The sequence below is a fragment of the Triticum urartu genome, chromosome 2A (assembly GCF_056163025.1).
Source record: "Triticum urartu cultivar PI428250 chromosome 2A, HENAU_Tu73, whole genome shotgun sequence".
NCBI lineage: Eukaryota > Viridiplantae > Streptophyta > Magnoliopsida > Poales > Poaceae > Triticum > Triticum urartu.
The window spans coordinates 409,035,019-409,062,206 of NC_141874.1; the positions used below are offsets into that span (position 1 = coordinate 409,035,019).

Below are 27,188 nucleotides of genomic sequence, written 5' to 3' on the forward strand. Positions count from 1 at the left end.
AAACAGAACAGTCTGTAGTAATCTGTAGCTAGCGCAAGATCTGGAACCCCACAAATTCTAAAATAAATTGCTGGACGTGAGGAATTTATATATTAATCATCTTCAAAAAGAATTAACTAAATATCACCTTCCAAATAAAAATGGCAGCAGTTCTCGTGAGCGCTAAAGTTTCTGTTTTTTACAGCAAGATATCAAGACTTTCCCCAAGTCATCCCAACGGTTCTACTTGGCACAAACACTAATTAAACACAAAAAACACAACCTAAACAGAGGCTAGATAAATTATTTATTACTAAACAGGAGCAAAAAGCAAGTAATAAAAATAAAATTGGGTTGCCTCCCAACAAGCGCTATCGTTTAACGCCCCTAGCTAGGCATAAAAAGCAAGGATAGATCTAGGTATCACCATCTTTGGTAGGCAATCCATAAGTGGCTTTCATAATAGATTCATAAGGTAATTTAATTTTCTTTCTAGGAAAGTGTTCCATGCCTTTCCTTAATGGAAATTGGAATCTAATATTTCTTTTCTTCATATCAATAATTGCACCAATTGTTCTAAGGAAAGGTCTACCAAGAATAATAGGACATGAAGGATTGCAATCTACGTCTAGAACAATAAAATCTACGGGTACATAATTCCTATTTGCAACAATAAGGACATCATTAATTCTTCCCATAGGTTTCTTAATAGTGGAATCCGCAAGATGCAAGTTTAGAGAGCAATCATCAAAATCACGGAAACCTAACAAATCGCACAAAGTCTTTGGAATCGTGGAAACACTAGCAGCCAAATCACATAAAGCATAGAACTCATGATCTTTAATCTTAATTTTAATAGTTGGTTCCCACTCATCATAAAGTTTTCTAGGGATAGAAACTTCCAATTCAAGTTTTTCTTCATAAGATTGCATCAAGGCATCAACGATATGTTTAGTGAACGCTTTATTTTGACTATAAGCGTGAGGAGAATTTAGCACGGATTGCAACAAGGAAATACAATCAATCAAAGAGCAATTTTCATAATTAAATTCCTTGAAATACAAAATAGTGGGTTTAGAAACATCTAGGGTTTTAATTTCTTCGATCCCACTTTCATCAATTTTAGCATCAAGATCTAAAAACTCCGAATTCTTGGAATGCCTTCTAGGTAAAGGTGGATCATATTCAGTCCCAGCATTATTAAGATTCATATTGCAAAACAAAGATTTAATAGGGGACACATCAATAACTTTTAGATCTCCATCTTTATTTTCATAGGGATCTGGTTTAGCGGCCATCCTATTAACTAAGGTAGCCTGCTTATCCAAAATTTCAGCAGTCAATTTCTCAAGACGAGAAATTTGGGATCTTAAACCATCAAATTCTTTAGGCATATCATCGAGCTCTTTATTCATAAAACTCATAAAACTTTTTTGTTCCTTAAGCTCGTTTCTAAAGAAGCTATTATGCTCGAATTGCAAGACCATAAAACTCCTAATGTTGTTTTCGATTTCTTCTAACCTTTTAAGGTGAAGATCACCAAATCGGGGTAGGGCCATCAAGACAACCAAGCAATCCCACACACAAGCAAAAAAAAAGCAAGCAGGCAAAAAGAGGCAAACGGGAAAGAGAGGGAGGATAGAGAGAGAGAGAGCGAATAAAATGGCAAGGGTGAAGTGGGGGAGAGGAAAACAAGAGGAAAATGGCAAATAATGTAATGCGGGAGATAGGAATTGTGATGGGTACTTGGTATATTGACTTTTGCGTAGACTCCCTGCCAACGGTGCCAGAAATCCTTCTTGCTACCTCTTGAGCACTGCGTTGGTTTTTCCCCGAAGAGGAAGGGATGATGCAGCAAAGTAGCATAAGTATTTCCCTCAGGTTTTGAGAACCAAGGTATCAATCCAGTAGGAGGCTACGCGCGAGTCCCTCGTACCTGCACAAAACAAATAAATCCTCGCAACCAACGCGATAAGGAGTTGTCAATCCCTACATGGCCACTTACAAGAGTGAGATCTGATAGATATGATAAGATAATATTTTTGGCATTTTTATGATAAAGATGCAAAGTAAAATAAAAGCAAAGTAAATAGCAAAGGAAATAACTAAGTATTGGAAGATTAATATGATGAAGGTAGACCCGGGGGCCATAGGTTTCACTAGTGTCTTCTCTCAAGAGCATAAGTATTCTACGGTGGGTGAACGAATTACTGTTGAGCAATTGACAGAATTGAGCATAGTTATGAGAATATCTAGGTATGATCGTGTATATAGGCATCACGTCCGAGACAAGTAGACTGACTCCTGCCTGCATCTACTACTATTACTCCACTCATCGACCGCTATCCAGCATGCATCTAGAGTATTAAGTTCATGAAAACAGAGTAACGCCTTAAGCAAGATGACATGATGTAGAGGGATAAACTCATGCAATATGATGAAAACCCCATCTTGTTATCCTCGATGGCAACAATACAATATGTGCCTTGCTTCCCCTACCGTCACTGGGAAAGGACACCGCAAGATTGAACCCAAAGCTAAGCACTTCTCCTATTGCAAGAAAGATCAATCTAGTAGGCCAAACCAAACTGATAATTCGAAGAGACATGCAAAGATAACCAATCATACATAAAAGAATTCAGAGAAGATTCAAATATTGTTCATAGATAGACTTGATCATAAACCCACAATTCATCGGTCTCAACAAACACACCGCAAAAAGAAGATTATATCGAATAGATCTCCACAAGAGAGGGGGAGAACATTGTATTGAGATCCAAAAAGAGAGAAGAAGCCATCTAGCTAATAACTATGGACCCGTAGGTCTGAGGTGAACTACTCGCACTTCATCGGAGGGGCTATGGTGATGATGTAGAAGCCCTCCGTGATGGATACCCCCTCCGGCGGAGCTCCGGAACAGGCCCCAAGATGGGATCTCGTGGATGCAGAAAGTTGTGGCGGTGGAATTAGGGTTTTGGCTCTGTATCTGATCGTTTGGGGGTATGTAGGTATATATAGGAGGAAGGAGTACGTTGGTGGAGCAACAGGGGGCCCACGAGGGTGGAGGGCGCGCCTGGGGGGTAGGCGCGCCCCCTACCTCGTGGCCTCCTCCTTTGTTTCTTTATGTAGGGTCCAAGTCTCCTGGATCATGTTCGGTGAGAAAATCACGTTGCCGAAGGTTTCATTCCGTTTGGACTCCATTTGATATTCCTTTTCTTCGAAACCCTAAAATAGGCAAAAAACAACAATTCTGGGCTGGGACTCCGGTTAATAGGTTAGTCCCAAAAATAATATAAAAGTGGATAATAAAGCCCAACAATGTCCAAAACAGTAGATAATATAGCATGGAGCAATCAAAAATTATAGATACGTTGGAGACGTATCATATAACTTATTGGAGACTTCATATCTCTCAATCCGGGCATTTGCTTGAAATATTAACTTCAACTCCTGGAACATCTCATATGCTCCATGACGTTCAAAAACGTAGTTGAAGTCCCGGTTCTAAGCCGTAAAGCATGGCACACTGTACTATCGAGTAGTCATCAGCTTTGCTCTGCCAGACATTCATAACATCTGGCGTTGCTCCTGCATCGGGTTTGGCACCCAGCGGTGCTTCCAGGACGTAATTCTTCTGTGTAGCAATGAGGATAATCCTCAAGATACGGACCCACTCCATGTAATTGCTACCATCAACTTTCAACTTTGCTTTCTCAAGGAACGCATTAAAATTCAACGGAGCAACAACACGGGCCATCTATCTACAATAACATAGACAAGCAAAATACTGTCAGGTACTAAGTTCATGATAAATTTAAGTTCAATTAATCAAATTACTTAAGAACTCCCGCTTAGATAGACATCCCTCTAATCATCTAAGTGATCACGTGATCTATATCAACTAAACCATAACTGATCATCACATGAAATGGAGTAGTTTTCAATGGTGAATATCACTATGTTGATCATATCTACTATATGATTCATGCTCGACCTTTCGGTCTCAGTGTTTCGAGGCCATATCTGCATATGCTAGGCTCGTCAAGTTTAACCTGAGTGTTCTGTGTGTGTAAAACTGTCTTACACCCGTTGTAGATGAACGTTGAGCTTATCACACCCGATCATCACGTGGTGTCTCGGCACGATGAACTTTGGCAACGGTGCATACTCAGGGAGAACACTTTTACCTTGAAATTTAGTGAGAGATCATCTTATAATGCTACCTTCAAACAAAGCAGAATAAGATGCATAAAGGATAAACATCACATGCAATCAATATAAGTGATATGATATGGCCATCATCATCTTGTGCCTTTGATCTCCATCTCCAAAGCACCGTCATGATCACCATCATCACTAGTGCGACACCTTGATCTCCATCGTAGCATCGTTGTTGTCTCGCCAACTATTGTTTCTACGACTATCGCTACCGCTTAGTCATAAAGTAAAGCAATTACAGAGCGATTGCATTGCATACAATAAAGCGACAACCATATGGCTCCTGCCAGTTGCCGATAACTCCATTACAAAACATGATCATCTCATACAATAAAGTATAGCATCATGCCTTGACCATATCACATCACAACATGCCCTGCAAAAACAAGTTAGACGTCCTCTACTTTGTTGTTGCAAGTTTTACGTGGCTGCTACGGGCTGAGCAAGAACCGTTCTTACCCACGCATCAAAACCACAACGATAGTTTGTCAAGTTAGTGTTGTTTTAACCTTCTCAAGGACCGGGCGTAGCCACACTCGGTTCAACTAAAGTTGGAGAAACTGACACCCGCCAGCCACCTGTGTGCAAAGCACGTCGATAGAACCAGTCTCGCGTAAGCGTATGCATAATGTCGGTCTGGGCCGCTTCATCCTACAATACCGCCGAACCAAAGTATGACATGGTGGTAAGCAGTATGACTTGTATCGCCCAAAACTCACTTGTGTTCTACTCGTGCCACTGTTGGGGAACGTAGTAATTTTAGAAAATTTCCTATGCACACGCAAGATCATGGTGATGCATAGCAATGAGAGGGGAGAGTGTCGTCCATGTACCCTCATAGACCGTTAAGCAGAAGCATTATAAAAACGCGGTTGACGTAGTCGTACGTCTTAACGATCGACCGATCCTCAACACTGAACGTACGGCACCTCCGCGTTCAGCACACGTTCAGCTCAGTGACGTCCAGCGAACTCACGATCCAGTAGAGCTCGGGGAAGAGTTTCGTCAGCACGACAGCGTGGTGACGATGTTGATGAAGCTACCGACGCAGGGCTTCACCTAAGCACCACTACGATATAACCGAGGTGGATTATGGTGGAGGGGGGCACCGCACACGGCTAAGAGATCAACAGATCAATTGTTGTGTCTATGGGGTGCCCCCTGCCCCCGTATATAAAGGAGCTAGGGGGGAGGCAGCCAGCCAAGGAGGAAGGCGCGCCAAGGGGGGAGTCCTACTCCCATCGGGAGTAGGACTCCCTCTTTTCCTAGTTGGAGTAGGAGAGGAGAAGGAAGGGAGAGAGGAAGAGAAGGAAAGGGGGGCGCCGCCCCCCTCCTTGTCCAATTCGGACTAGAGGGGGAGGGGGCGCACGACTGCCCTTGTCCTCTTCTCCCACTAAGGCCCATTAGGCCCAATATACTCCCCGGGGGGTTCCAGTGACCCCCGGTACTCCGGTAAATGTCCGAGACCTCCCGAAACACTTCCGATGTCTGAACATAGTCATCCAATATATCGATCTTTACGTCTTGACCATTTCGAGACTCCTCTCATGTTCGCGATCATATCCGGGACTCCGAACTACCTTTGGTACATCTAAATACAAAAACTCACCATACCAATCGTCATAAAACTTTAAGCGTGCGGACCCTACATGTTCGATAACTATGTATACATGACCGAGACATGTCTCCGGTCAATAACCAATAGCGGAACCTGGATGCTCATATTGGTTCCTACATATTCTACGAATACCTTTATCGGTCAAACCGCATAAGAACATACGTTGTTCCCTTTGTCATCGGTATGTTACTTGCCCGAGATTCAATCGTCCGTATCTCAATACCTAGTTCAATCTCGTTAACGGCAAGTCTCTTTACTTGTTCTGTAATGCAACATCCCGCAACTAACTCATTAGTCACATTGCTTGCAAGGCTTATAGTGATGTGCATTACCGAGAGGGCCTAGAGATACCTCTCCGACAATCGGAGCGACAAATCCTAATTTTGATCTATGCCAACTCAACAAGTACCATCGGAGACACCTGTAGAGCACCTTTATAATCATCCAGTTATGTTGTGACGTTTGGTAGCACACAAAGTGTTCCTCCGGTAATCAGGAGTTGCATAATCTCATAGTCATAGGAACATGTATAAGTCATGAAGAAAGCAATAGTAGTAAACTAAAACGATCAAGTGCTAAGCTAACGGAATGGGTCAAGTCAATCATATTATTCTTCTAATGATGTGATCCTGTTTATCAAATGATAACTCATGTCTATGGTTAGGAAACATAACCATCTTTGATCAACGAGCTAGTCAAGTAGAGGCATACTAGTGACACTATGTTTGTCTATGTATTCACACATGTATTATGTTTCCGGTTAATACAATTCTAGCATGAATGATAAACATTTATCATGAAATAAGGAAATAAATAATAACTTTATTATTGCCTCTAGGGCATATTTCCTTTAGATATACGATATACATGGATCGTGCAAACATAATTTTGTGGCTTTGATATTATTTTATCTGTATTTCTATCATTTAAGAAATAAATTGAAGTTACCACTCCATCAATGTGTTCATGTATCATCGCGATATCAGTGGGATTAAATGTTTGAAACTTTCACACTCCATAGACACCCAAATTTACCTGGATTGGCCACATTAATGCTATCTGAATATATAAAAAATCATTTTCATGAGTTATGTTAATAATGCAACCAATTTTTTTGAAGGCCTAACAGTTCAAAAAATGAGAATAATGCATGCATGCTCCACCTTATCCAAAGTTTTTTCCTCTTCAACGTACATGAGCTCCAGGTCGTGGTGTCATTTATCTCCTTTTCATATTCCTCCTGAAAAATAGCAGTAGCACAACACATGAGACAAAAAACTAAGCATTGTCAAGTGCATCTTATTCCCTCCATCAAGAAATATAAGGATGATGCCTGCTTATTAACCACTGGGCATGATTTTCTTTATCATATTGTATTGCTAATATAAAAACATGAACTAATTTATTAGCACTAAAACTGTTTCCGAACTGCTGGATGCCCATGACAAAAACATGAACTAAGAAAAAACATGAACTAACTTATCTTTGGTTGTCTCCCCTATTGATGTACAAGAATAGTTTCTTATAAATTTCACAAATCCTTCCTATGTTAATGCTTCTTCTCTATTTCGACTAACAACACATGGGAATGTACAATCATGAGCCTGTAGCAACAGACAGGCATCAATAACTATTTTTTGTGAGATCTTATAAGACTTAGTGTTACTATTTTTTATCTGTTTAGACAATTCTTCGAATGACACATCCATCTGCCATCATCATGTAACTGTATAACCTGAATCAAAAGAATATTAAAATTTTAAAAAATAAACAATTGTTGTGAAAGGACAATATATGGCAGGCATAAAATATTATTATATGTTAATGCCATTACCACATAGCTTAAGAATCAAGTAAATTTGTACTATATCAAAACTATATCTCCACGAAAAATCTCATTTCGATCATACCAGTCGTCTTAATCAATTGAGCGCATATGTTTTTGGAATGCTAAATAAGTGGTACCAACTCAATAATTTAGCATGACATGTAAATAAAAGAAAATATTTCACCCTTACTAACAATGCATTGCCACAAATACACCTCAATATATGGCACTCTCCAATTACAAACCCCTATGGGAGAATTTCTGCGTACAAGAAATGGCAAAGTAATTAAATAAAAAACTATCATACCATATTTGAACAACTATTAACAAGGTGTGGGACGACCCTTAACTAAGTAGACAATTACTCGTTTGAATATGAAAATAGAACGAATACAAAGTAGTCCCTGTTTAAGACTAAAGAGACTGGATGGCGACGGCATGCGGGCTTCTCAACATCGTACACACATTAAAGGGAAAATTGGTGTATCTATGTTCATTTACAACTCAGCTTTGGAAATGGTACATGTAGATAAAGAAAAAGATGCCGCTGAACCAACTTGTGAAAAGAGGAAAAGGCATTACCTTAAGGAGATCGAAGCTTTACATAAGAACTCATGCAATTGTCACTTAATAAGCAAAATCTATGTATACAGATGTGGTATTAATAGACCCTTCTATTGCCTTTTAGAATAATAAGGTAAGGCTGCTGATAAACAAAAAAACTCCAGCAATTTTCAAGGATTGCTGATGAACTGCAATGGGTGAAAAGCAAGTTTACTTGCCTATCAGTTTGGTGGGTGGATCTCTAATGAAGAAAACAATAGGCATGACTTCAAAACTGCTATATTGATATTTGAAGAAACAACGGGAAAGCAACACTAACGTATCCGAAACAATTTAGCTAGCTAAGGCATACACAATCAACAACAACTCAGGATCTGCATTCTCTAAATACGCCTTTCAGCAACAGAAGGTAATCAACGGATGCCTCAGTTTGCCACATCTCACAGTCTCCTCTCCAGCCTGCATAGGCCAACAACCAAGCACGTTCAACACGGAAAGAAACTTTAGAAAACAATATATAAATAAAAAGAAAATCTATTTTCAGAACTTCACATCATGTAAAACAAAATCTAGTTTCAGCACTTGCAGGCATTGACAACCCTCACATGTCGAACAAAATCGAGTTTTAGCACTTCACATCATGGCCATAGTTAGTCCCTAGTTCTTGCAGAACAATATATAAAGAAGCTTTAGAAAACAATATATAAAGATACTTGGCATGTATATAGAACAGAGAAATTAAGCCATAGAAAAAGAAACGTTTGCCCCTGACATAATGTAACTTGTTGATACGTCTTTGTCGTATCTACTTTCCAAACACGTTTGCCCTTGTTTTGGACTCTAACTTGCATGATTTGAATGGAACTAACCCGAAATGACACTGTTTTCAGCAGAATTGCCATGATATTATTTTTGTGCAGAAATAAAAGTTCTCGGAATGACCTGAAAATCAACGGAGATTATTTTTGGAATATATAAAAAATACTGGAAGAAGAATCCACGTCAGGGGCCCCACACCCTATTGATACGTCTCTGTCGTATCTATAATTTTTGATTGTTCCATGCCAATATTCTACAACTTTCATATACTTTTGGCAACTTTTTATACTATTTTTTGGACTAACATATTGATCCAGTGCCCAGTGTCAGTTCCTGTTTGTTGCATGTTTTATGTTTGGCAGAAAACCCATATCAAACGGAATCCAAACGGGATAAAAATGGATGGGGAATATTTTTGGAATATTTGGAGAATATGGGAAGAAAATCAATGCGAGACGGTGCTCGAGGGAGGCACGAGGCAGGGGGCGCGCCCCACCCCCTGGGCGCGCCCCTGACCCTCGTGGGCCCCTTGTAAGGCGGTTAATGCCCTTCTTCGGCCGCAAGAAAGCTAATTTTCAGAAAAAAAATCTCGGCGAAGGTTTCAGTCCAATCGGAGTTACGGATATCCATATATATACGAAACGGTGAAAGGGCAGCCAGAGAGAACGCAGAAACAGAGAGAGACAGAGAGACAGATCCAATGTCGGAGGGGCTCTCGCCCCTCCCATGCTATGGAGACCAAGGACCAGAGGGGAAACCCTTCTCCCATCTAGGGAGGAGGTCAAGGAAGAAGAACAAGGAGGGGGCCCCTCTCCCCCTCTCTTCCGGTGGCACCGGAACACTGCCGGGGCCATCATCATCACCACAATCTTCACCAACAACTTCACCGCCATCATCACCAACTCTTCCCTCCTCTATGCAGCGGTGTAACCCCTCTCTTACCCGCTGTAATCTCTACTTAAACATGGTGCTCAACGCTATATATTATTTCCCAATGATTTATGGCTATCCTATGATGTTTGAGTAAATCCGTTTTGTCCTATGGGTTATTTGATGATCGTGATTGGTTTGAGTTGCATGTTTTATTATTGGTGCTGTCCTATGGTGCTCTCCGTGTCGCGCAAGCATGAGGGATTCCTGCTGTAGGGTTTGCAATATGTTCATGATTTGATTATTGTGGGTGGCGTGAGTGATAGAAGCACATACCCGAGTAAGTAGGTTGTTTGCGTATGGGATAAAGTGGACTTGATACTTTAATGCTATGGTTGGGTTTTACCTTAATGATCTTTAGTAGTTGCGGATGCTTGCTAGAGTTCCAATCATAAGTGCATACGATCCAAGTAGAGAAATTATGTTAGCTTATGCCTCTCCCTCAAATAAAATTACAATAATGATTACCGGTCTAGTTATCGATTGCCTGGGGACAAATAACTTTGTCGTAACAAAAAGCTCTTTACTAAAACTAACTTAGTTGTGTCTTTATCTAAACAGCCCATACTTTTTATTTACATGCTCTTTATTACCTTGCAAACCTATCCAACAACACCTACAAAATACTTCTAGTTTCATACTTGTTCTAGGTAAAGCGAACTTCAAGCGTGCGTAGAGTTGTATCGATGGTCGATAGAACTTGACGGAATATTTGTTCTACCTTTAGCTCATCGTTGGGTTCGACACTCTTACTTATTGAAAGAGGCTACAATTGATCCCCTATACTTGTGGGTTATCAAGACCTTTTTTTGGCGCCGTTGCCGGGGAGCCATAGCGTGGGGTGAATATTCTCGTGTGTGCTTGTTTGCTTTATCACTAAGTAATTTTTATTTGCTTTTCTAAGTTGTTCTTTATCTTTAGTTATGGATATGGAACATGAAATGCCAAAAAAATTAGGTGTACTTGCTACTCATGGAGATGAGGAACCTCCTAAAACCCTCGATGCTCATTATGTGAAAGATATTATGTACTACTTTGATAATCCCAAGAAAACCCCATTCAATTATATAATGGGAGACACGATGGATCAACGTGAATACTTTAGGGATTATCACTTGACTCAAAAAGAGAAACTATTATGGGATCAAATTATATGTTGTATTGGTATGCTAGGCGACTATGCTTGAGATATGATTATACTTGTTGCTCTAGGATGAAGGCCCCACACCTTCCCTTTTCATGCAAATTTAATGATGATAAAACCTTGGCTTCTTATGCTAATGGTATATATGATTACTATGATGGGGAACAAACAGAAGAATTTGTTGCTTTTATGGGTGCTTATGAAATTGAATCTTTGTTTAAAGAGTGTGAAAATTTTGATGATTCAGTTTATAGACCTGAAAATTTAGCTATCCTTAAATATTGCTATGAGAATTATGAATTCAATTCTGATATTGATGATTTTATTGAGAAAGTCTACTCTGTACAAGAAGAGACTAATATTTTGCAGGAGTCTATGGAAGAAGAAATTGATGAAACTGTGAGTTCATTGGATGAAAAAGATGACGAGGAGAGCGAAGAACAAAAGGAGGAAGAGCAGATTAGCTACCCGTGCCTACCTTCTAATAAGAGTAACTCTTCAACTCATACATTGTTTAATTTCCCTTCGTGCTTACCGAAGGATGATTTCTATGATGATTGCTATGATCCCGTTGATTCTCTTGAAATATCCCTTTTTGATGATGCTTGCTATGCTTGTGGCCAAGATTCCAATATAAATTATGCTCATGGAGATGAACTTGCTATAGTTCCTTATGTTAAACATGAAATTGTTGCTATTGCACCCACGCATGATATTCCTATTATCTTTTTGAATTCTCCCAACTACACTATATCAGAGAAGTTTACTCTTGTTAAGGATTATATTGATGGGTTGCGTTTTACTATTACACATGATGATTTTGATAGATATAATATGCATGTGCTTGTTGTTCCTACTTGCAATTATTATGAGAGAGGAACTACATCTCCGCCTCTTTATGTTTCCAACACGAAAATTGCAAGAAACTGTCTATACTATGCATTGGCCTTTACTTTGTGTGCATGAATTGTTCTTTTATGACGTGCCGATGCATAGGAAGAGAGTTAGACTTCGTCATTACATGATATATGTTACCTTGTTCTCACTACTAAATTACAAATCATTGTTAATTAAAATTGGCTTTGATATACCTTGGGATCCGGGTGGATCCATTACTTGAGCACTATATGCCTAGCTTAATGGCTTTAAAGAAAGCGCTGCCAGGGAGACAACCCGGAAGTTTTAGAGAGTCATTTATTTCTGATGTGTGCTTTTATATAGTTTAAAGACAAAAAAATAAAGAGGGAAACCCAAAACTTTTCAAAAAGAAAAGTGAAAGTGAGATAGACGAGCATTGTGAAAGTGGGGGACATCGTTGAACTTTGTTCATGCCCATGGAAACTTTGTGTATCTTAATTACAGAAACTTTTCAATAAAAATAATTATCCCCTTATACAATTCCATTGTATTATAAAAATAATGTGCCAAGGTTTGCCTTTAGGATGTTTTAGATGCTTGTTGGTTTGTACAGTGCAGGACAGAAACTTCGGCTGTAGCGCGCGATTTTACATTTTTTTGCTAGAACGTCAAATGGTTCTGAAACTTTTTGCACTGTCTTTATATACAAATTGTTTATTTTTCCTAATTTTGGTAGAATTTTTGGAGTAACATAGGTATGGTGAATGTTCAGATTATTATAGACTATTCTGTTTTAGACAGATTCTGTTTTTGATGCATAGTTTGCTTGTTTTGATGAAACTATCGATTTATATCAGTGGATTAAGCCATGGAAACGTTATATTACAGTAGCTACAATGCAAAAACAAAATATGAATTGGTTTTCAACAGTACTTAGAGTAGTGATTTGCTTTATTATACTAACGGATCTTACCGAGCTTTCTGTTGAGTTTTGTGTGGATGAAGTGTTCGAAGATCGAGGAGGTCTCGATGTGAGAAGAAGGAAGAGAGGCAAGAGATCAATCTTGGGGATGCCCGAGGCACCCCAAGTAAATATTCAAGGAGACTCAAGTGTCTAATCTTGGGGATGCCCCGGAAGGCATCCCATCTTTCTTCAACAAGTATCAGTATGTTTTTGGATTCTTTTCGTTCATGCGAGATGTGCAATCTTGGAGCGTCTTTTGCATTTAGTTTTCACTTTTCTTTATGCACCATGCTGGTAGGAGATAGTCCTTGGTTGATTTCTAGAATTCTCATTGCACTTCACTTATATCTTTTGAGTATGGCTTTATAGAATGCTTCATGTGCTTCGCTTATATCATTTGAAGTTTGGATTGCCTGTTTCTCTTCACATAGAAAACTGCCATTTGTAGAATGCTCTTTTGCTTCAGTTATATTTGTTAGAGCATGGGCGTATCTTTTGTAGAAAGAATTAAACTCTCTTGCTTCACTTATATCTATTTAGAGAGATGACAGGAATTGGTCATTCACATGGTTAGTCATAAAATCCTACATAAAACTTGTAGATCACTGAATATGATATGTTTGATTCCTTGCAATAGTTTTGCGATATAAATATGGTGATATTAGAGTCATGCTAGTGGGTAGTTGTGGATTGTAGAAATACTTGTGTTGAAGTTTGTGATTCCCGTAGCATGCACGTATGGTGAACCGTTATGTGATGAAGTCGGAGCATGATTTATTTATTGATTGTATTCCTTATGAGTGGCGGTCGGGGACGAGCGATGGTTTTTTCCTACCAATCTATCCCCCTAGGAGCATGTGTGTAGTACTTTGTTTCGATTACTAATAGATTTTTGCAATAAGTATGTGAGTTCTTTATGACTAATGTTGAGTCCATGTAGTATACGCACTCTCACCCTTCCATCATTGCTAGCCTCTTTGGTACCGTGCATTGCCCTTTCTCACCTCGAGAGTTGGTGCAAACTTCACCGGTGCATCCAAACCCCGTGATACGATACGCTCTATCACACATAATCCTCCTTATATCTTCCTTAAAACAGCCACCATACCTACCTATCATGGCATTTCCATAGCCATTCCGAGATATATTGCCATGCAACTTCCATCATCATCATATACATGACTTGAGAATTCATTGTCATATTTCTTTGCATGATCGTAAGATAGATAGCATGATGTTTTCATGGCTTGTCCGTTTTTTGATGTCATTGCCACGCTAGATCATTGCACATCCCGGTACACCGTCGGAGGCATTCATATAGAGTCATATTTTGTTCTAGTATCGAGTTGTAATATTGAGTTGTAAGTAAATAAAAGTGTGATGATCATCATTATTAGAGCATTGTCCCATGTGAGGAAAGGATGATGGAAGCTACGATTCCCTCACAAGTTGGGATGAGTCTCCGAACTTTACAAAAAAATAAAAGAGGCCAAAGAAGCCCACAAAAAAAGAGGCCAAAGAAGCCCACCAAAAAAAGAGAAAAAAGAGAAAAAAATAAAAAATGAGAGAAAAGAGAGAAGGGACAATGTTACTATCCTTTTACCGCACTTGTGCTTCAGAATAGCACCATGTTCTTCATATAGAGAGTCACTTGAGTTATCACTTTCATATACTAGTGGGAATTTTCATTATAGAACTTGTCTTGTATATTCCGATGATGGGCTTCCTCAAATGCCCGAGGTCTTCATGAGCAAGCAAGTTGGATGCACAGCCACTTAGTTTCCAGTTTGAGCTTTCATACACTTATAGCTCTTAGTGCATCCGTTGCATGGCAATCCCTACTCCTCACATTGACATCAATTGATGGGCATCTCCATAGCCCGTTGATTAGCCGCGTCGATGTGAGACTTTCTCCCTTTTGTCTTCTCCACACAACCTCCACCATCATATTCTATTCCACCTATAGTGCTATATCCATGGATCATGCTCATGTATTGCGTGAAAGTTGAAAAGGTTTGAGAACATCAAAAGTATGAGACAATTGCTTGGCTTGTCATCGGGGTTGTGCATGATTTGAATATTTTGTGTGGTGAAGATGGAGCATAGCCAGGCTATATGATTTTGTAGGGATAACTTTCTTTGGCCATGTTATTTTGAAAATACATGATTGCTTTATTAGTATGCTTGAAGTATTATTATCTTAATGTCAAATGATAGACTATTGCTTTGAATCACTCGTGTCTTAATATTCATGCCATGATTAGATATGTGATCAAGATTATGCTAGGTAGCATTCCACATCAAAAATTATCTTTTTTATCATTTACCTACTCGAGGACGAGCATGAATTAAGCTTGGGGATGCTGATACGTCTCCGTCGTATCTATAATTTTTTATTGTTCCATGCCAATATTCTACAACTTTCATATACTTTTGGCAACTTTTTATACTATTTTTGGGACTAACACATTGATTTAGTGCCCAGTGCCAGTTCCTGTTTGTTGCATGTTTTATGTTTTGCAGAAAACCCATATCAAACGGAATCCAAATGGGATAAAAACGGACGGGGAATATTTTTGGAATATTTGAAGAATATGGGAAGAAAATCAACGCGAGACGGTGCTCGAGGGAGGCACGAGGCAGGGGGCGCGCCCCACCCCCCTGGGCGCGCCCCTGACCCTCGTGGGCCCCTCGTTAGGCGGTTAATGCCCTTCTTCGGCCGCAAGAAAGCTAATTTTCAGCAAAAATCTCGGGGAAGGTTTCAGTCCAATCGGAGTTACTGATCTCCATATATATATACGAAACGGTGAAAGGGCATCCAGAGAGAACGCATGAACAGAGAGATATAGAGAGACAGATCCAATCTCGGAGGGGCTCTCGCCCCTCCCATGCCATGGAGACCAAGGACTAGAGGGGAAACCCTTCTCCCATCTAGGGAGGAGGTCAAGGAAGAAGAAGAAGGAGGGGGCCCCTCTCCCCCTCTCTTCCGGTGGCGCCGGAACACCATCGGGGCCATCATCATCACCGCAATCTTCACCAACAATGTAACACCCGGATAATCATGCTACAGTAATCCCACGTTAACAGTGCCACGTCACCCCGGTTACTATTGCTAATCTCGCGTTGGATTAAAACTTTTCAAAATTCAAAATTTAAATAATGTCAAACATAAAAAATTTCAAACATAGAAACAAAAATGTTCGGTGGGTGTCAAATATTGCACTGGTAGCTATTGTGGAGAAAACCCATTTTTAGGAGTTGCCTAAATATGTTAAAATGATTTAAAACAGAAAAGAAAACAAATAAAAGAAAAAGAAAGAGAACACACAAAAAACAGAATAAAAGACCCCCCGGGGCTCCGGCCCAGTAGGCCACCGGCCCAACTAGGCCACGACCCACCAGGCCGGCCCATCCCCGCACTCCATGACCCCCTCCCCACTCCACCGGTCAACCCACCAACACCCCACTCCCCCCCGAAAATATCTCCCCCCTCTCTCCCCCGATTGGATCGGGATCAGAGGAGGAGGAGGCCGCCGCCTGGATCGCCCGTCGCCATCCATCGCCGTTCGGAGCCCCCTCGCCGGCCTGCTTCCCCTCCGCCACGTCGTCTCCGCCCTCCTCCCCGTGCCCCACTACCATCGTCCGTACATCGCCATCCTGAGCGCGCGCCCTTCCTCCCCCCTCTCTCGCGCGACCCCGCCTGCCCACGTTGCGCGCGCTCGCGCTCGTCGCCGCTCCCGTGCTACCCCTATTGCGCCGCTCGTCGCCTCGTCGCGCTCATCGCCGCTCCCGTGCCTATCCCGGCTGCGCCGCTCGTCGCCTCGCGGCGCTCGCCGCCGCCTCGCGCACGTGCTCGTGCCACCCGCCACCACGCGCACGCTCTCGCACGCTCTCGCACGCCTCGTTCGTGCCGCGACCCCGCACCGTTGCCCCCGCACGCACCCATGGCCGCGCGTGGCCGCCGCTGCCCGTCCCCTGCCGCGGTTCTGCTCCGGCCAAGCCGCCGCCCACCACCGCTGTCCTTTGCCGCCCGCGCCTCTGGCGCCCGTGCGCTCTGGCCAGCGCCGCCTCCCCTACGCGCCCCAGCGCCCGCCCCGCTGCCGTCGCCGCCGAGTCGCTCCTGCTCCGCCTCCACCGCCCGCGCCCACCCCGCGGCCGCTCTCCCCGCCGTTCGCCGTGCTCACGCGCCGCCCTCCCACGTCCGGCCACTGCTTCGACTCGCCGCTGCAGGGCACAACACTGGCCGGCCTCTCTGCGATCGCGCCCGTGGTCGGCCTCGGGCACGGGCACCACGCCCGTGCGCCCGCACACCCGTTTGCCCGCTATGGCCCCATTAGGCCACTGACATGGGCCCCCCAGCGCCCTGGAACGTTTAAAAAAAGAATTAAAAACTAAAATAAAATAAATAATAATAATATATCAAATAATTAGTTAATTAGTTAATTAATTAATTAAATTAATTAAGTTAATTAATTAATGTTTAATTAACCTAATTAACTAGTGTTAATTAACTAAACAGTAATTAGATTAGTTAAACCCTAAATAGACTAAACAGTCAATGACATGTGGGACCCACACGTTAGGTTGACCACACAACACCTCTGTTGACTGCTGAATAATGTTGATTTAAAATAATTAAATAAATCCTAAAAATGATTTAAATCTTTTAAAATCAATATAAAATAAAACGTAACTCGGATCGAAAAACTTTGTACATGAAAGTTGCTCAGAACGACGAGACGAATCCGGATACGAAGCCCGTTAGTCCGTCACGCATCCCTAGCATAGCGAACACGCAACTTTCCCCCTCCGATTCATCTGTCCGAACATGCGAAACACCAGGGATATTTTCCCGGATGTTTTCCTCCTTCACCGGTATCACCTTATACCGCGTTAGGGCACCCCAAGCACCGCTGCTTGTTATGTCATGCATCTCTATGCATCTGTTTGCATTATATTCATTGTTTCTTCCCCCTCTTCTCTCCGATAGACTACGAGACTGACGCCGCTGCTGGTGCCCCATCCGACTATGTTGTTAACGACCCCTACTTGCCAAAGCAACAAGGCAAGCCCCCCCCCTTGATCACCAGATATCGCCTACTCTTCTCTCTACTGCTTGCACTAGAGTAGTGTAGCATGTTACTGCTTTCCGTTAATCCTATCCTGATGCATAGCCTGTCATTGTTGCTACAGCTGTTGATACCTTACCTGCAATCCTAAATGCTTAGTATAGGATGCTAGTTTATCATCAGTGGCCCTACATTCTTGTCAGTCTGCCATGCTATACTATCGGGCCGTGATCACGTCGGGTGTTGATCACGGGTATATACTATACATATTACACATAATACATGTTGTGACTAAAGTCGGGTCGGCTCGTTGAGTACCCGCAAGTGATTCCGATGTTGGGGGCTGAAGGGGTAGGTGGTTCCATCCAGGTAGTGGTGGGCGTGGGTTCCCGACGGCCCCCGACTGTTACTTTGTGGCGGAGCGACAGGGTAGGTTGAGACCACCTAGGAGAAAGGTGGGCCTGGCCCTGGTCGGCGTCCGCTATTACTTCAAAATAACACGCTTAACAAGATCTTGGTATTTGATCTGAGTCTGGCCATTGGCCTATACGCACTAACCAACTACGCGGGAACAATTATGGGCACTCGACGTCGTGGTATCAGTCGAAGCCTTCGTGACATCAGCGACTGAGCGGCGCGCGCCGGGTTGGACTGGAACACCTACTCTTGTATAAGGGAGGCTAGGCCTGCTCGCCGACCGCGTACACAACGTGCAGGTGTGCAATGGGCGATGGGCCCAGACCCCTGCGCCATAGGATATAGACCGGCGTGCTGACCTCTCTGTTGTGCCTAGGTGGGGCTGTGACGTGTTGATCTTCCGAGGCCGGGCATGACCCAGAAAAGTGTGTCCGGACAAAGGGGATCGAGCGTGTTGGGAAATGTGGTGCACCCTTGCAGGGAAGTTAATCTATTTGAATAGCCGTGATCTTCGGTAACAGGACGACTTGGAGTTGTACCTTGACCTTATGACAACTAGAATCGGATACTTAATAAAATACACCCTTCCAAGTGCCAGATACAACCGATGATCGCTCTCTCATAGGGCGACGAGGGGAGGATCATCGGGTAGGACTATGCTATGCGATGTTACTTGGTGAACTTACCATCTACTCTCTTCTACATGCTGCAAGATGGAGGCGGCCAGAAGCGTAGTCTTCGATAGGACTAGCTATCCCCCCTCTTATTCCAGCATTCTGCAGTTCAGTCCAAATATGCTACCCTTTTCCATTTGATACCAATGCATGCATATGTAGTGTAGCTCCTTGCTTGCGAGTACTTTGGACGAGTACTCAAAGTTGCTTTTCTCCCCCTTTCCCCCTTCCTATACCCGATTGCTGCGACCAGACGTTGGAGTCCAGGAGCAAGACGCCACCATTGACGACGACTCCTACTACTCCTGGAGGTGCCTACTACTCCGTGCAGGCCGCTGACGATGACCAGGAGTAGTTTAGGAGGATCCCAGGCAGGAGGCATGCGCCTCTTTCGATTTGTATCCCCGTTTGTGCTAGCCTTCTTAAGGCAAACTTGTTTAACTTATGTTTGTACTCAGATATTGTTGCTTCCGCTGACTCGTCTATGATCGAGCTCTTGTATTCGAGCCCTCGAGGCCCCTGGCTTGTAATATGATGCTTGTATGACTTATTTTATTTGTAGAGTTGTGTTGTGATATCTTCCCGTGGGTCCTTGATATTGATCGTACACGTTTGCGTGTATGATTAGTGTACGGTCGAATCGGGGGTGTCGCAAGTTGGCACCTGAGCCGACTACCTGTAGGATTCCCCCTTCCACACTCCTTGGCCGAAGTCGAGTCTAGACATTACAAAACTTTTTACTAACATGTCTGTGTGTCTTACGGGCCCACATCGCCATTTGGGTGGTATTAGGATCTTTTGCTCCTCGATCCTTACTCTAGGACTCTGAACTCTCTTCTACTCGGGTTAAACAAATTTACTAACTCTAGCATTAGGATCCCGTGACCACGTTCACCCCAAAGTTGGATAAGCCCTAGTTATTCCTTAGAGTAGTATATTGAACATTATCCACACTGTCATTTGACTCCTTTGAAACATTTTTGTTTTCATATGGAACCCACGAGACAGGTCGTGCGCCACACGACGTCCATTGGCGCCTCAGGATCACCTGCTGTGTTGGTTGAGATGATGACCTATCTGGGTTATCGCTGGCACCCTGAGTACACCATCTACGAGGAGTATCAGGACTTTAACCAGGAGTAGTACCGTGCCATCGTCCACCTCTACTCTTGGGAGTATGACTCCACTACCGTGCTGCACACTGCTCATGGTGTTGGAGTGACTATCGACATGGTGGTCCACGATGCTGCTTATGCCGCTCTGACACGTCTTCGTGGAGAGTATTGGGAGTTGGACACCTCCCCTTTCAGGCACATTGCTATCGCATCCGATGTTGGTGCGGAGGGATACTACACTGCTGCCTACTCCACTGTCACCCGAGAGCCCTTCTACCATCAGAACCTGGTTCTGCATGCTGATGGTTGGATAGAGCTAATCGAGCTCTCCGCCACGAGTTGTACACCACCCGTCAGCACCTGTACCGTGCTCTGACGCTGTTGCACCCCTCTGTCTGATCTGGTGATCTGTCGCGTTCTGTGATCTACCCTGCCAGGAGCGTGATGCCCCAGGGTGTCGACTGGCCAGATGTGGGAGGCTACTCTCCCACACTTGGTCCTCTTCTGCCACCTGTGCGTTGGGTTTTGCACCAGAGTATCCGCGGACCCCAGGCTGCTCACGTGGAGGACTTCCCGTCACGTCACTACCGGCTGTCAGGCTACACCCACCTTCACAGTTCCTCTTGGGATTGATGTAGGCTTGCTTGTTAGTGTTAGATGCATTCACCGCGAGCCTGCGTGCCACCTATGATGTTCTTAGTTTATGTACTGAACTCTGTGTATCAAACTCTATGCATGATCTCTTTTGTAAGATATGACAACTACTATCTAGTATCTATCATGTTCCTTTCATTATGCATGTTTCATCAAGGATGGTTCTTGTCCTTGCAATTTCTCAATGCTGAACTACCCCTGTTATATATTAGCAGGATGGTTAGACCAGGTGGTCATGGTCGTGGTGGCCATCCCCCACCACCGCCTGAGTACATGGCTGGTATGATGCAATAGTTTGAGCTGAATCGCCAGTTCATGGAGAATATTATGGCTCAGTTTCCTTGCCCCAATATGAACCAGCAGCCAGCCCAAGTGACTCTGCAGGATTTCATGCGCCTCAACCCAACTATGTACCGCAACTCAACTCAGCCTCTGGATGCTGATGACTGGCTTCATGACATCACCTATGAGATGGAGTCTGCTGATGTAGCCCCTGTCAGCTATGCCACCTTTGCTTCCTTCTTCCTGAAAGAACCCGCTGCTCAATGGTGGGACAGCCACATGCATACTCTGCTAGTTGGAACAATCATCACCTGGCCAGACTTCCAAGCTGCTTTCCGTGCCCGCTTCATTCCTCAGGGAGTCATGGACCGGAAGAAGCGTGAGTTTCGCAACCTCACCCAAGGCAACAAAACTGTGGAAGCTTATCAACGGGAGTTTCTGGACTTGTCCCGCTATGCTGAAGAAGACATTGCAACTGATGCACGCAGACAGGAGAAGTTCCGTGATGGCCTTCAAGCTGACATCAAGCTCACACTTCTAGTGCATGACTTTGCTGATTTCGCCACCTTGGTGAACAAGGCCATCAATGTCGAAACTGGTCTGCAGGAACACCAGAGCTCTCACAGGCGCAACCGTGACACGGGCTCATCTTCGGGCCCGTCCTCACAGAAGCGTAGGATATGGATTCCCAACAGCATGTACCAGCCAGCTGCACCTACTCCAAGGCAGTCCTATGCTGCACCGCGTCTGCCTCCCCCACCAACTAGGCAGCCAAGACTTCTAGCTCCACCACCCCGAGCTCCTGTTCCCACTCCCAATAATGGTCTGTGCTTCAGGTGTGGTCAACCAGGACACCGTGCTAGGGAATGCAACCAGAACCAGAATCAACTGGTCCTCCCTGCAGCTGGCCGTGGAAGCAACCAGCCTCGCAACAACAATGCCAGGTCTTATGGTCGTGTTCATGCCAACCACGTTGATCTTAATGAAGCTCAAGACCAGCCTGCTACCGTGATGGGTACGCTCCTCGTAAATTCAGTACCTGCATCTGTTTTATTCGATTCAGGAGCATCGCATTCATTCATGTCAGAAGATTTTGCATACAAGCACGACGTTAAATGTGAGGAGATGAACACTTCGGTAGTGGTAAAAACCCCCGTGCGACAATGTCAAACCTCCATGGTTGGCATCGACGTCCCCGTGGAAATCGAAGGGCTAGAATTCTATGCCTCTCCCATTATCCTGAAGTCGTCTAACATCGACCTCATTTTGGGGATGGATTGGTTGAAAGCGCATACTGCTTCTATAGTTTGCGCCACTAAGACCGTCCATCTGCTACACCCTTCCGATGAAATAGTTACTTACCAGGCTCATCTGGTTCAAAATGCCGAGGCATGGATTTATGCCTTGAATGCATTGAACACCGCACCACTCAAGGGCATTGAAAACACCCCCATCGTTCGTGAATTCCAAGACGTCTTTCCGAAAGAACTTCTAGGGATCCCCCCTGCTAGAGCTGTCGAATTCATCATCGACTTGAAACCAGACACCACCCCTATAGCCAAACGACCGTACAACATGCCGCCGCATGAACTCATTGAGCTTAAGGAGGAAATCGACAAATCTCTTAGCAAAGGTTTCATTCGCCCTAGTTTCTCTCCTTGGGGAGCACCTTCTCTCTTTGTTAAGAAGAAGGATGGGATGAACTGATTAGTCCAAGACTATCGTCCTATTAACCAAGCCACTATTCAGAACAAATATCCCCTCCCTCGGATCAATGATCTTTATGATCAACTGGCTAGTTCATCAGTGTTCTCCAAACTCGACTTGAGGTTTGGTTACCACTAGATCCGTGTTCGTGAAGAGGATATCCCAAAGACCGCCTTCGTGACTCGGTATGGATCATACGAGTACACCGTCATGTCATTTGGCTTAACGAATGCTCCCACCACCTTCTCTCATCTGATGAACTATATATTCATGGATTACCTCGACAAGTTCATCGTGGTTTATCTAGATGATATCCTTGTATTTTCCAAGAACAAGGAGGAACATGCTGAACATCTTCGTCTTGTGCTGGAAAAGCTACGGGAGCATCAACTGTATGCTAAGTATTCCAAGTGTGAATTCTGGCTCCCTGAAGTAACCTATCTTGGGCATGTCATCTCCAAGGATGGTATTGCCGTCAACCCTGAACGAGTTCAGGCTATTATCGATTGGACTCCTTCGAAGAATGTCAAGCAAGTCTGAAGTTTTCTCGGTCTCGCCAGCTATTGCCATCGATTCGTCGAGAACTTCTCCAAGATCGCTAGGCCTCTGACTAACCTGTTGCATAAGGGCGTCAAGTTCCAATGGACAGACAAGTGTCAGGAAAGTTTCCAGGCGCTCAAAGACAAGTTGACTTGTGCCCCAGTGCTTGCTCCACCTGATACTACGAAGGACTTCGTCATTTACTGCGACGCTTCCCGTCAAGGACTGGGCTGTGTCCTAATGCAAGAGCGTAGAGTGATTGCTTATGCCTCTCGTCAACTGCGCCCTCACGAAGAAAACTACCCAGTTCACGACCTCGAGCTTGCTACTGTTATTCATGCTTTGAAGCAGTGGTGACATTACCTTCTCAGTAATCGTTGCCAGATCTTCACCGACCACCAAAGTCTGAAGTATTTGTTTACTCAGCCAGACCTGAACCTCCTTCAGCAGAGATGGATGGAGACTGTTGCAGACTTTGACGTGGGTATATCCTATACCCCATGCAAGGCTAATGTAATGGCTGATGCCTTGAGCTGCAAGTCTTACTGCAACCACCTCTAGGTTCGCAAAGTTAAGCCCTCGCTTGTTGAAGAATTCACAAAGCTGAACCTCCATATTGTTCCCCCTGGTGCCCTCGCTCCCCCTCCTAAGGAGTTTTGCAAGATGAACCTCCGTGTTGTTTCCCAGGGTTCTCTCAATACCTTGGCTGTCGAACCAGATCTCTTGGACTCCATCAAGAGAATTCGGGGATATGACTCTCAAGCCCACAAGATTAAGCGTTACCTCACAAAAGGCAAGCCCTCCTTCTTCACTATTGCTGATGATGGCACCTTGTACTTCAAGGGCCGCCTAGTGGTGCCATGTTCATATAAAAACCTTGATATGACACAGGAGGTCATGAAAGAAGCTCATGATACGCCTATATCTATCCATCCTGGTAGTACAAAGATGTATCAGGATATTCGTCAGAGATTCTGGTGGTCTAATATGAAGCAAGACATTGCGCGTTATGTTGCTGAGTGTGACGTTTGCCGTCGTATCAAAGCAGAGCATCAAAGGCCTGCTGGAACTCTGCAACCTATCTCTATTCCTGAATGGAAATGGGACCATGTTGAAATGGAATTCATTATTGGGTTTCCCAAATCGCAGAAAGGTAATGATGCTATTCTTGTCGTCATTGACCGGCTTTCTAAAGTTGCACATTTTCTGGCGGTCAAAGAAACAATCACTGCTAGTCAGCTTGCAACTCTCTACATGTCCAGAATTGTTTCACTTCACGGTATTCCACTAGTTATCAGTTCAGACCGTGGCAGCTTGTTCACTTCCATATTCTGGGCTAGTTTCCAAGAAGCTATGGGAACTCATCTGTCGTTCAGTACTGTGTTTCATCCTTAGTCGCAAGGACAAGTTGAATGTGTCAACCAAGTTCTCGAGGACATGCTTCGAGCTTGTGTAATTTCCTTTGGCAAGAAATGGGAGGAATCTCTTTCGTATGCCGAGTTCTCTTATAATAATAGCTATCAAGCTAGTTTGAAGATGGCCCCATTTGAAGTGTTATATGGATGAAAGTGTGGGACCCCTCTAAACTGGTCAGAAACTGGGGAACGCCCACTCTTCGGTCTGGATGTTATCCAACAGGCCGAAGAACAAGTCCGCATTATTCACGAGAATCTGAAGATTGCTCAGTCGCGTCAGAAAAGTCAGTATGACCATCATCATAAGGACATGGTCTATCAACCCGGCGAAAAGGCTTATCTTCGTGTTACACCAATGAAGGGTGCCCACCGCTTCGGGATCAAGGGCAAGCTAGCTCCTCGCTATATTGGCCCATTCACTATTCTCGAAAGGCGTGGAAAAGTGGCATATCAACTGGAGCTTCCGCCCAACCTTTCTCAGGTTCATGATGTGTTCCACGTGTCACAGCTACGCCGTTGCTTCAAGGATCCAATCCGAGCAGTGGATCATGAAGTGCTCGAATTGCAACAGGACCTCTCCTATAAAGAGCATCTGGTCCGCATTCTTGACCAAGATGAACGCCGCACACGTCAGAAGGCGATCAAATTCCTCAAGGTCCAGTGGTCGCATCACTCTGAAGATGAAGCCACTTGGGAACGCGAGGACCGCCTGCGTGATGAATACCCCGCACTGTTTCCTTCTACCTCCTAAATCTCGGGACGAGATTTCTTGTAGTGCAGGAGTTTTGTAACGCCCGGATAATCATGCTACAGTAATCCCATGTTAATGGTGCCATGTCACCCCGGTTACTGTTGCTAATCTCGCGTTGGATTAAAACTTTTCAAAATTCAAAATTTAAATAATGTCAAACATCAAAATTTTCAAACATAGAAACAAAAATGTTCGGTGGGTGCCAAATATTGCACTGGTAGTTATTGTGGAGAAAACTCATTTTTAGGAGTTTCCTAAATATTTTAAAATGATTTAAAAACAGAAAATAAAACAAATAAAAGAAAAAGAAAGAAAACACACAAAAAAACATAATAAAAGACCCCCCGGACTCCAGCCAAACAAGCCACCGGCCCAACTGCGCCACGGCCCACCAGGCCGGCTCATCCCCGCACTCCATAACCCCCTCCCCACTCCACCGGTCAACCCACCGACACCCCACTCCCCCCCGAAAATATATCCCCCTCTCTCCCCCGATTGGATCGGGATCGGAGGAGGAGGCCGCCGCCCGGATCGCCCATCGCCGCCCGGAGCCCCCTCGCCGGCCTGCTTCCCCTCCGCCGCATCGTCTCCGCCCTCCTCCCCGTGCCCCACTGCCATCATCCCTACACCGCCATCGTGAGCGCGTGCCCTTCCTCCCCTCTCTCTCACGCGACCCCGCCTGTCCGTGCTACGCGCGCGCTCGTGCTCGTCGCCGCTCCCGTGCCTACCCCTGCCGCGCCGCTCGTTGCCGCTCCCGTGCCTACCCCGGCTGCGCCGCTCGTCGCCTTGCCGCGCTCGCCGCCGCCTCACGCACGCTCTCGTGCCACCCGCCACCACGCGCATGCTCTTGCGCACCTCGTCTATGCCGCGGCCTTGCACGCTCGCCCCCGCACGCGCCCATGGCCGCACGTGGCCATTGCTGCCCGTCCCCTACCGCGGTTCTGCTCCGGCCAAGCCGCCGCCCGCCACCGCTGTCCTCTGGCGCCCGCGCGCTCCGGCCGCCGCCGCCTCCCCTACGCGCCCCAACGGCCGCCCCGCTGCCGTCGCCGTCAAGTCGCCCCTGCTCCGTCTCCGTCGCCCGCGCCGGCGCCAGGCCGCGCCCACCCCGCGGCCGCTCTCCCCGCCGTTCGCCGTGCTCACGCACCGCCCTCCCACGTCCGGCCACTACTTCGGCTCGCCATTGCAGGGCGCAGCACCGGCCGACCGACCACTCTGCGGCCGCGCCCGTGGTCAGCCTCGGGCACGGGCACCACGCCCGTGCGCCCGCACACCCGTTTGCCTGCTATGGCCCCATTGGGCCACTGACATGGGGGCCCCAGTGCCCTGGAACGTTACAAAAAAAGAATTAATAAAATAAAATAAAATAAATAATAATATATCAATTAATTAATTAATTAATCAATTAAATCAATTAAGTTAATTAATTTAATGTTTAATTAACCTAATTAACTAGTGTTAGTTAACTAAACAGTAATTTTATTAGTTAAACCCTAAATAGACTAAACAGTCAATGACATGTGGGACCCACACGTTAGGTTGACCAGTCAACACATCTGTTGACTGCTGATGTCATGCTGACGTCATGCTGACGTCAGCATGCACTATTCTGGATAATGTTGATTTAAAATAATTAAATAAATCC

General features: G+C 44.5%; 1 protein-coding gene across 1 annotated transcript; it reads left to right on the top strand.

Annotated features, from left to right (window-relative positions):
* The first annotated feature begins 21,496 nt into the window (after positions 1 to 21,496).
* Positions 21,497 to 26,851, top strand: LOC147985284 (uncharacterized). Its single transcript, XM_087541498.1, has 3 exons — positions 21,497 to 22,592; positions 24,530 to 24,533; positions 26,059 to 26,851. Exons 1-3 carry the CDS (start codon positions 21,497 to 21,499, stop codon positions 26,849 to 26,851), a joined length of 1,893 nt encoding a protein of 630 aa, XP_087397624.1.
* The last annotated feature ends 337 nt before the right edge of the window (positions 26,852 to 27,188 follow it).